At 33.7% G+C, this 11,939-nt stretch overlaps 2 protein-coding genes across 2 annotated transcripts; one reads left to right on the top strand and one right to left on the bottom strand.

Annotated features, from left to right (window-relative positions):
- Positions 1-4,411: 4,411 nt before the first annotated feature.
- On the top strand, positions 4,412-6,361 carry LOC127101155 (UDP-glycosyltransferase 79A6). The gene is made up of 2 exons (XM_051038483.1): positions 4,412-6,004; positions 6,133-6,361. Exon 1 carries the CDS (start codon positions 4,558-4,560, stop codon positions 5,932-5,934), a length of 1,377 nt encoding a protein of 458 aa, XP_050894440.1. The 5' UTR covers positions 4,412-4,557; the 3' UTR covers positions 5,935-6,004; positions 6,133-6,361.
- A 2,472-nt stretch (positions 6,362-8,833) lies between these two features.
- On the bottom strand, positions 8,834-10,826 carry LOC127101154 (uncharacterized). The gene is made up of 3 exons (XM_051038481.1): positions 10,660-10,826; positions 10,435-10,542; positions 8,834-9,142 (listed from the first exon to the last, which is right to left on the bottom strand). Exons 1-3 carry the CDS (start codon positions 10,678-10,680, stop codon positions 9,026-9,028), a joined length of 246 nt encoding a protein of 81 aa, XP_050894438.1. The 5' UTR covers positions 10,681-10,826; the 3' UTR covers positions 8,834-9,025.
- Between the last annotated feature and the right edge of the window lie 1,113 nt (positions 10,827-11,939).

The following is an 11,939-nucleotide window of genomic DNA, read 5'->3' as shown; positions in this document are numbered from 1 at the left end:
GTTTTGGTGAAAAAAACTCAAGTTTGGTTTTGCTTTTGGTTGAAGGCTTAAGGGGCTATCCAGTTGGTCAAAAGCCAACAATAACAGCAATATCAAAAGGTGTTAGGGTTATCATCCCATAGGGAAGGTGAAAGGTTTTGGTGGAGATGTCCCATAAATACATGGCTGCAATGAGCGTGTGAGAGTTATATTTGGGACCAACTCATGACAGTTGTTTAGGTCAAAGATAACCAAATATTTCCAAAAATGTTTCTTTTTTTCTTGAACCTTATTCAGCCATTGGATGTAAGAAGCATCCTCAGTCGAAGAAGAGGAGCTGAAGACCTTATTTTTGAAGAAATTAAAACCAAAGGGTTCATCAACAAATACCAAAGGCTCATAAAATGGGTAGCTGAGAAAGAAATCTCTCAACACTTGAGGTTTCTTAACAGGTCTAGGGAGAGGACCCATGAAATAAAAATGGTACCTGCAATGGAGTAGAGAATGGGGGTGTTACCATACCAAACATTTTAGTTTCCATCCTCTACAGGAAGCTTAGGAATGTAAGTGTAATCATTGACGTAGACTCATTCTCAAGGTTTTTAGGGAAGAAATGTGATGAGGAAGATGATAAATTACAGAAAGCTCCCTAGAGTTCTTTTTCTTTTCGCTTTTCAGAAGAAGGAAATGGTGAAAGAGAAGAGAGTTGAGTAAAAATGTTTTAAATAGTCAAATGGAAGAAAATGTTTCAGTTTTTTCCCTCCAAATAATGTTGGACATGTGGCGCATTCAGGTTGACATTTGGCACCAAAATGTCATGGGAAAATATGAAAAGATGGAATTAAATGATTTTCTATTTTAATTACATTTTTAGTGATGGTTTAATCTCCTAGGTGTAAATTCGGAGTGCGCCTAAGAGGGGGTGAATTATGACCAATTAAAAATTCTGGTTTTAGAGATAGGTTGGTTCTGATTTTTCTGGTTTGGTGATGAGTTTAGAAAGCGATAAAGTGCAGAATAAAAAAAACACAAGGATGTATCCTAGTTTCCCTCACAATCTGAAGGTACGTTTAGTCCCCTTTCAACACGAACGAGATTTTACTATCTGTTATGACTTGTACAAGACAGACATAATCACCAAGAACAACCTCTTGCGATTCACCAAGTTGATATGAGAACAATCCTCTCAAACTCAACTCTCTTGCTTCCAACAATTCTGGACAGCAAGGTGTTTAAAACTAATTCTGGAAAATATTAAGTAAAGAAAGTATATCACAATATATCAATCATTATGACTGATCTTCTCTTTCAAACAAGCAATTTATAATGATATATTAGTGCTCAAGTGTTTATGAATATGAGATGAATTTTTTGGACTGATATATGTGAACAATGCAGAAAAATTCTTAATGAAAGTTCAAACATCAAAACACTTGTTTGAAAATGAATGTGTATAAGATTTCAAATTGCAATGGAAGAGGTGACTTTTGATAGAGGTGTCAAGGTGATATATATATATATATATATATATATATATATATATATATATATATATATATATATATATATATATATATATATATATATATATATATATATATATATATATATATATATATATATATATATATATATATATATATATATATATATATATATATATATATATATATATATTATCTTGACACCTCTATGAAAGAGTGTGATTGAATGAAAAGATGCAATGGTTAAAGGATGACCTTTGGAAAATATTCAGTTCATAGGACAGATTTGAAAATAGGCACTGCTTCAAAAAAATTCAAAATTTCATGAGGGAAATCGATTTCCTGGCTAAAAAATTTGGTTCTGGCAAGTGGAAATCGATTCCTGAAAAAGGGGTAATCGATTTCCTGAACTAAAAAAATGAGTTTTGACAAGTGGAAATCGATTTCTGGAAAATGGGTAATCAATTTCTTGAACTAAAAAACCGAGTTCTGGCAAGTGGAAATCGATTCCTGGAAAAGGGGTAATCAATTTCCTGAACTGAATTTTAGAAAAATAGTATACCAACAAAGACATGTGAGACATGATAGATCATGCATGCAATGAATATTTGGATTAATTCTTAGCACTAATTTATCAATATATATTGCATGCTTGTACCTTAAAAAACTCAAGATCAATGCTAGTCTTCAAAATAAGTCTTGAATCCTTTGATGATAGCTTTCACACATATTGAACATTGAGTACTTGATTTGATTAAATGCACTTGAATCTTTTTCCATAATTTTGACATGATCATTTGAATTGCACTTTGTATTCATCAAAACAAATTTGATGGAGAGTCTTGACTTAACACTAGGAAATAAGGGATGATGATGATCAGCTCCACGCACGTTTGTGACATGGCGGTTTGGTAGAAAGTGGTCATGATGAGAAAGAAATAATAATTAAATAATAAAACATCTAATTGATATCACATGTGTAGACTAGGTAAACAGTGTATAAGGGTTACAAAAATACCATTTTTCTTTCATCTGACACAAATGATTGAAAGTGGTAGTTTTTTGGGCATATGTTAGCCTAGAATTTTTATTTGGGAAAAAGTCAATTGAATGTTGCATTGTGAAAATGGTAAGTGTTAGCATTTATTGACACAAGTCGACAAAAACGAATACGTCGACTGGAAAGTTTTGACTAGCGTCTTGAAATATGGTTTGGAAGAATCTCAATAGCAGATCTTGAAATACGGTTCAGAGGACTCTCGGGAACAGATGCAATTGATCACTCGACACCATGTCAAAGTAGATGCGTTCTACGGGCTTCAAAGACTTTGAAGATTTTTGGAAACCAAAGACTTGATAAAGGTCTTATCATTAAGAGTTTTCAGCAACTACCTTCGACGAGCAGACAATTATTAGTCGCTAAGAGCAGTTACGGATGTAGGATAATAGTTTTCAGCAGTTTTTATGTTCTGACAATGTGCCAGCTCTTCAGAAGGCTAAGTTTTTCATGTTCTTAATACGTGTCTATTTTCTTGGAGTAATTCGTCGGCGACTGTTATCTTTATCTTAATATAAATAGTGAGTTCATATATTGTAATGAGGGTCACACAAATTCATATGTTTCTTTATATAACTGGAGTATCCGAGTCAACGAGCAAAATAGTTTGTGAGAATCATGTATGAATTTGCGGCTTTTTCCTTATTGTCTTTATGTTTCCTTAATTGAAACACTTTTCTATTTTTTTGTCACTTACTGATTTTCGTTTAATATCATTTATTGCAGTTTCCATTTATTTTAGTTCAAATTTTTGTGTCATTAAAGTTTGTTTTCACTTTGTCTGTATATAGACATTCACAGTCACTTCACACACATACTTTCATGTACACGTGTTTTGCACAAATTTCTTTTGAGATTTTTTGAGTTAATCTCATAGACTATTTAAACTCGTGATTGTTCGCTAAAAATTCATGCGAACAGACGTCACATGGTAAGAATAATCAGAGTCAAGAATCCACGCATGTGTGCACTTGTTGGATAAACGCACAATATATATCCTTCATTTCCAGAATCATCATTTGAACCACATTTGTAAAATTGGATGAGGTATGCTTTCTTCCAATGTCCATTTTTTTCAATTATAAGACTCAATTGTTTTCAGATTTTTGGATTTAGACATCTTCTTTTAAGAATGCGTTTTACTCTTGTTCCGCCCACAATCTTGACCCTCTTCACATACAAATCATCTTCTTAAGTTTCTTCCTCTACAATTTGTCTCCATTGTGAATGAGACAAAAGTGTGGCAGTAATCGCATCAACACGAATAGTGTCTTTTTCATTGGTAAGAGTAGTCACCAAATGGTCATAAGAACCAAGTAACGAGTACAACAAGATAATTGTAATATCTTCACCCAAAATCTCACCACATTGGTGATTATGTTGTTGAATACATTGACTTGTTGCATATCAAATCGTTATGTGTCTTCAACCTGTATAGTCGCTGCTTCGTGGACAATTTGTTCATCAGCGTCTTTGACATATACAGAAAATTTATACCAAACCTCATTCGACGTTGTTAGATCCAAGATATGATACATCACTTCGTCACACACATATAAGTGAACAAATCTCGCAACCTTCTTCCTTATCCAATCATAACCCTTAATGTTGGTGTCATATCAAATTATCTATCAGGTCATATTTATGAATAAAATTTTATATAACTCACGTGGTGTCATATTAAATGGTCTATTTATAAAATTATTTTAATGATATTAAATGGTAGGATGTCCACTGTTTTTTAATAAAATCACATTGATGAATTTTTTATAAAATGCATAGCTGTTGGCACATCAACTAAACAGTTTTTGCCACTTGCCACGTTATTGATATAATTGATTAATCCAATTCAAAGATTTTGAGAGATTCTGTCATGTGAGCATGACACGATTGAAAATAAGAAAATGCTACAGAGACGATGGCATCATTTTGACAGTATGATTAATACTATTTTATGTTTAAAAAAGCAAGGTTGGTGAGCATTGTAAAGACACCATTCTGAGAAACAACAGAAACTGAAAAATCAATTAGACAAACATGAGTATTAGTAACATTCATGTAGTTATGTTTCCTTATCTTGGGTTTGGTCACATTAGTCCCTTTGTTCAATTATCCAACAGATTATTCTCTCATGGAATTCAAATCTCATTCTTGTCACCTTCCTATAACATTCCCAAAATCAAATCAACCTTCAATCTCAACCCTGCCATCCAAATCATTCCCCTTAACCTCCCAGATAACATACCCAACAACACTTCTGAATTGAACCCTGATATGTTTGGTGCACTCTTTCAAGCAATAAACTTAATGCAAGATCAGGTCAAAACCATTTTGTTGAAGCTTAAACCCAATTTTGTTTTCTTTGATTTTATACAAAACTGGCTACCGAAAATAGCTTATGAACTTGGCATCAAATCTGTTTACTTCTCTGTCTTTGCTGCAAATTCTATCTCTTATTGCAGACTTTTTGTTGCTGATATTGAAAAAAGAGAGATCACTTCTGAGGAGGATCTTAAAAATTCTCCATTTGGTTATCCTCAAAAATCCAAAATTTCCCTTCAAACCTTCCAAGCCAGAACTATCTTCACGATGATGTTTCAAAGATTTGGTGACAACCCTACTGTTTTTGATAGATTTGCACAGACACTTAGTGAATGCTCGCTAATAGTGTTGAAAAGTTGCAGAGATATAGAAGGTCCTTATATAGACTATTTTCAAAACCGTATTAAAAAACCAGTTCTTTGTTCTGGAGTACTTGTTCCAGAGCCATCCATGGAAGTGCTTGATGAAAAATGGACAAAATGGTTAGATAATTTTCCGACAAAGTCAGTCGTATTGTGTTCCTTTGGTAGTGAAACATTTCTAAGCGATGATCAAATCAAGGAACTAGCAATTGGGTTGGAACTTACAAGTTTACCTTTCATTTTGGTTTTGAATTTTCCATCAAATCTCAATGCTGAGGTTGAGTTGGGAAGAGCTTTGCCAAAAGGTTTCGTAGAGAGAGTGAAGAATAGAGGAATTGTGCATAGTGGTTGGTTGCAGCAGCAGCTTGTTTTGAATCACTCAAGTGTAGGGTGTTATGTGTGTCATGCTGGTTTTAGTTCTGTGATAGAAGCTATAGTTAGTGATTGTCAGTTGGTGCTGTTACCTTTCAAGGGTGACCAGTTTTTGAATTCTAAGCTTATTGCTGATGATTTGAGAGCAGGGGTGGAGGTGAAAAGGAATGATGAAGATGGGTTTTTTGAGAAAGAGGATCTGTTGGAGGCTGTGAAAACTGTTATGGTGGAAGTTGATAGAGAGCCTGGGAGAGAGATAAGAGAGAATCATATGAAATGGAGAGAGTTTCTGTTGGATAGGGAAATTCAGAACAAATTCATCATAGATCTGGTTGAGCAGTTGAAGTGTTTGGCTTAGTGAATGTTTGGTTTGACTTTGGGTTAGGTAGAGTCACTTTCATGTTTCAACAAAATCACAATGTCCTTAGGTACTCTTCTCCCTTGGAAAATAAAATTTGTGCCATATCCTTTACTTGTTTTTGTTCTCCCTTTTGAAGTCATTGGAAGTGTTTCAATGTATTAGATTGGATATTATTGTTAAACCTATTGCTTGCAGCTCAAGTCACCGCAAAGCCAAGCTCATTCATTCCTGCAACTTGATGATCAAGTTATGACAGCTTTATGTACTTTCAGGCTATGACTTGCTATTCTAGCTATCAAGGCTATTAGTGTTACTTGCTAGAGTGAGTTAGAGATATATGCTATATATGTAGAAACTTGTAACTAACTCTCCAAACAATATGCATTTTCTGTGTTTAAACCAGAGCTTCACCTTTCTGCTTTTCCTTTCTAGTTTAACGAGTCCGCTATCAACGATCAACAAAAAATTTCTATGGTTTTGCATCATAAAATACATTATAATGCAGTTCATTATGATGAGTCTAATGTTCTTAATAATGCAAGTGAGGTGAGAAAATTTCAAGTGAAGGGCGTGGTTCTAGTCCTCCATTTTTTACTTCATGAAATAAATAGCTATAGTTATAAGAATAAATAATGCTCTTATTGTGGAATGAGCGGTCACCCGGTTCATACATGTTATAGAAAATATGATTTTCCACTATATTATGGCCAAAAAAAATCCATTTGCTTCAAAATTCATCTTCACAAAATCAACATGCTTCAGCTAATAAGGTTAATCCTGCTAACCACATTAGTCGTCACATCACCTGAAGTATCCATAAACTAGCCTTTTCCTTTAGCAATTTTAGTTTAGGATCATAGATAGTTGACTCTGTGTTAGTGACCACATTTGCTCATCCTTAAAACATTTCATATCATACCATCACATAACTTCCATATCAAAACAGTTCAGACAAGACACTTAAATATTCTGCATTACAAATATGGAGTAAACCACTAATATTATGCATTACTAATGTGGTGTAAATCACTAATATTCAACATTACTAATGTGGTACAAAACACACTACATAGGTTCAAAACACATTACATAAACACATGTTCAAACTTAAACTAAAAGTTCTAAACTGAATTCAACAGACAAAATGACAAACAACAACTTTAAGTTAAACTAAATTTTTCAGTTTGGTGTGGATCTCTTAGTTGGTGTTGTCCTCCTTGTTGTTGGACTCACTGCAGTCTTCATTGCACTCAATCTAGTTGTATGTCTTGGTGGTACAAATGATGTTGTTGGCATTCTGACTGGTAGCTTCTTTTCCCTTCCAAGAGTTGAGTGATGTGATGTTTCAGTAGCTGTTTGAGATGCCCTCTTAACTGGTTGCTTGTTTGTCCTTCCATGAGTTGACTGTTGGGATGTTTGAGTAGCTGCTTGTGTAAATTGTTGGGGTGCTTGCTGGGATGCATTAGTGGGTGCTTGTTGGGATTGCTTGAGTAGGTGTTTGTTGACTATTGAGACAATATGTGTTGAATATAGATGCCAACACTAAGATGAACCTTATAGAGATCAACACCTCTAAGGCACATTTGTCATCAACCAAGACATTCATCCCAAATGTGGGATCCCTGTAATATATCTTCTTTATGAAATTATAACCTAAATCCTTAAAACAACCTAACAACTCAAAATAACTTCACCTATCAACATCTATTTTCAAGTCAGCCATCTCACCCCCTTCGTACACATAAATTCTTCATCTACAAATTCACCACTGTGATGGATTTTTAGATGTCAATGTTCATCAACTTCAAACTATGCCCTAAAATAGAAGCGAAGAAAAAGATGGATTTCAGAAAGTTTTCATAAACCCTAATAAACATTAAAAATTCACAGAATAACCAGTTCAAACATATCTCTAATGAGCAATGGTGTCTTCGATTTCACCTTGAACGAACGTCTTTGCCTCAAATCGCAGTTGATGCACCTTCAAGAAACGACAGTGGTTGCGCTAGGGTTTGATGGAAGAGTTGTAAATGTCACTTTCTTTTTTAAGGTTGCACACTTTTATCCACATGACAGAATAATTCCACATCAGCTATACGTGTGCTCCACTTGTACAGTAATATTGACTTTGACTAACAGGACATACGGAAAGGATGAACGTGATACTATTTGAACAATTAAATGATCAACTTGAAATTTTTTAAAATTAAGGGATCAAAATGAACTCCAAAATAAAGTTAAAATATATATATATATATATATATATATATATATATATATATATATATATATATATATATATATATATATATATATATATATATATATATATATATATATATATTTTACCTATAATTATTTAAACTTTTATTTTATTGCATTATGAAACTTTATTGTTTACATAGTATTGATAATAGTTTTTAAGTAAGATCCTCATTATATGAGACACTAGATCCTTATTATATGAGACACTTTTTTACATAGGTCAGATAAGGTATAATTTGATATATAAAAATTAGGAAAATAATATGTTTAGGAAACTTTTTTACACCACTTTAGTTCTTTAACAAATGTTTTTGAAAATATAATTTTGTTGTTGTAAAAAAAATTTAAAAAGTCCTCACATCTTTACTGTTTCTTTTTTTGTTGTAAAAAAAAAGTATAAAATTTATTTTGCTTGCTCATTTGTTACATCTTCAATTATAAAAAACAAAAAAAAAACAGAGAAAATATAACGAGACTGGTTGCATCATCAGAGCCACTTTAATTATAAACAAAAAAAATCGTAATCTGTTAGCCTAAAATATTAACAAAAAAAACTTTATGTGAAGCCAATTCAACTCCATTTAACAAGTTAATGTCGAAAGATAAGGTTTCATTGGGCTTCATTTCCGAGTAGACAAGAAGAAAAATCAGGTATTTTGATGCATATACTGAACGAACTTACGAGCGTTGCAGAAAACGTTACATTTGTGAGCACTGCTATAGTTTGACAAACAAATATAGAATGTGAAGGTAAATTACTGCGTGTTCTGATATCACAATCACAAAAAGATAGTATTACAAATATATTAAATTCACACCATCTCTACCATCCGCGAGAGCTGAGAGACTTGATCAAAGGTCCAAATGTCTGATCCACAGTTTTGTTCCAGGAATGTGCAAATTCAGAACGTGATTTCTTCCCAAATATGGGTTCTCTAACCTGGTAGAACATGAAAGCTGAAAGGTTAGAATCTAAAAGTAGTAAATCAAACATGAAATAAGCAAGTCGGGGGTGACACACTGACACTGATGGAATGAATACCCAGTATTTCAAATACAAATTAACTTGAGCCTGAGAATTCTGAAAATATCGTTTTCGATGAAGCATATGGACTTTCAAAGTTATTGAATAGAAGGGAGTAAAAGTACGTTAGACGTTGAGCTTATGAGGCACTAGCACTTCAGATCAAAGGTGTGTTCAGTACTCAATTGATTCAGAGTGACCTATACGACACTAAAGCATGTGGTTATCTATTTTCTCAAATTACTATCAATGTATATCCTTCTGGTGTTCATGTTTTTGTCTATGTTAGTGCTTCATAGGTATGAGCTAGTTAGGATAAACTTTTCATCAGCTTCTGCATCTCAATTTTCAAAAGATCATTCATTTGGCTTCTTGATGAACAAACACTTGTAAACTCATTTTATGAATTTGATCATAAAATGAACGGAGTGGAATGGAGCGGAGCAAAATGTAGTGGAATGGAGTGAAGCGGAATGAATTTTCCATTCCATCATTTGGAAACTTTAGGACGGAAGAAGGCAAGTTCTACATTCCACCCAAATCGGAGGGGGAAAAATATAGTTGTAAGTGATGGAATGAAATGGAATCCATACCACTCCGCTTCATCCGATTTTAAATAATTCAAACAATGGAATACCATCCCATACCTCTCCGCTCCATCTGATTCCATCAATTCAAACGAGCTCAATTGCGACATATGGGGATCGACAATGCCCTACCAACTGAGCTACGCGACAACTAATATGTTTGGATTTGTGGTATGGAATGGAATGGTAAATAATGGAATTCCATTGTTCCGTTCCGCCAAGTTATACAAAATACATTCCGCTTCGCTCCCCTCCACTACATTCCATCTGTTCCCTTCCGCTCGGCTCCATTCCATCAGTTCCACTCCGTTCCGTTCTACACCGTCAATCCAAACATAGCCTAAACGTTTATTTCAATTTAAAAACTCATAAGTTAGAAGCAAATACATATTTATCAATTCAACTTCCAATATAATAGTATGTTTAGCCACTTAGAAAACCAAATGATGCTACTTTGCAATGCATATAAATGAGGCGTAACTCATTATAATCCAACATTTGAAAACATCATTCCACGAACAAAGACAAACATAAACATCCAATTGTAAAGACAATTACCAAAACAATAAACTCTCCATTTTAATAACAAAAACACTAGAAAGCCATAGAAAAGCAACTAACCTTAGAGTGAGATGGGGAATCGGATATCGAAGCGAAGATGTATCTGCGTTGCTCAAATACAACCACACTCGTCAATACCACACCCAGGGAAGCTCCCAATAACCGTTCCTGTGTTATGGATTATAACCATTTTTCAACAAATCAAAACTCACCGATTGAAACAAGACACGGAAAGAGAATCCTGAATTGGAATTCGGACAATAGTTGATTGGGTTAAGGAAGTACCTGGGCGAGAATGCTAATCATCGTTTCGTTTCGTTTTGTTTTTCTGTGACAGATTTGTCTGAACAATGTTTCCCTCAATTCCCTATTTTCTATTGCACTTTCGGATTTCACCCAACACTGCGCATTTTTTTATTTGCTTCTGGAAAACGCTTTGCTCTTACACGACGTCGTATCTTAGAGAGGCTTCTCCGGTCTTGGGCCTAATTGTTGGACTACCCTCGAAGTACCCTATTGACCCCCCAAAACATTCTACACCCATGGATAAAAAGGAGAATATTCATTCCAATCTCATGGGGCACTAAGTGTAGAGTGCATTTAAATGGGGTGAATTAAGTATTTTGATCGATTTTTGGTTTATTGAAACTTTGCTTTTAATTTTCTGGTCAGATAATGTTTTAGAAAGCAATAAAATACATAAATGTAAAAAACATCGACGATATATCATGGTTATCCTCACAATTCAAGAGTATTACAGTCCCCTTACGCAGTAAGAGATTTTAGACTTAATACATGCTTTAGTCTCTTAATTTAATTTAATATTCCGTTGTAGTCTCTTAATTAAAAAAAACGTTACAAGTTAGTCCTTTAACTTTATTTCCGTTACTCTATTTGCTCTCTTCCGCTAATTTCTGGCAAAAAAACGTTAAGTTCTGATGATGTAGCGTAACAGCAATGTCATTAGTATAAATTTGGATTAACATATGTAGTTAAAAACGAATACGCTAGTTAAACTCCAAAAACAAAACCTTCGTAGTTTAAACAGTGTATTAGTTTTTAACTACATATGATGACTCAGATTCGTACCAATGGTCTTTGTGTCACGCCACGTCACCAGAACTTAATGTTTTTTTGTCAAAATTTGACGGGAGGAACCAAATAGGATAACGGAAGTGAAGTTAAGGGACTAACTTGTAACGGTTTTTAGTTAGGTGACTAAAGCGGAACATTAAATTAAGTTGAGGGACTTGGTGACTAATTATACCAAGATTTTATTAAGTGTTATAACTTGTACAAGTCTATCATAGTCTTTATACACAAGTCACTAATCAATCATTAAGACAAATCACCTTATGATACAACCAAGTAGAAATAGAGAACAATTCTCTCTATTTTACTCTCTTGTTTCCGACAATCCTGAACAACAAGGTATACAAAACACAATCTAAATTTTTGTAAGATTTTTAGCAATTACTAGAATAGATCTTCTCTTTCTTAAGTATACAATTCACAAGGTGTTATACACAAAGTTCTCAGATGAAATATGATGAAACCTTTATGAT

This window comes from Lathyrus oleraceus, chromosome 7 (assembly GCF_024323335.1).
Source record: "Lathyrus oleraceus cultivar Zhongwan6 chromosome 7, CAAS_Psat_ZW6_1.0, whole genome shotgun sequence".
NCBI lineage: Eukaryota > Viridiplantae > Streptophyta > Magnoliopsida > Fabales > Fabaceae > Lathyrus > Lathyrus oleraceus.
This window is presented reverse-complemented; position numbering and strand designations above follow the sequence as displayed.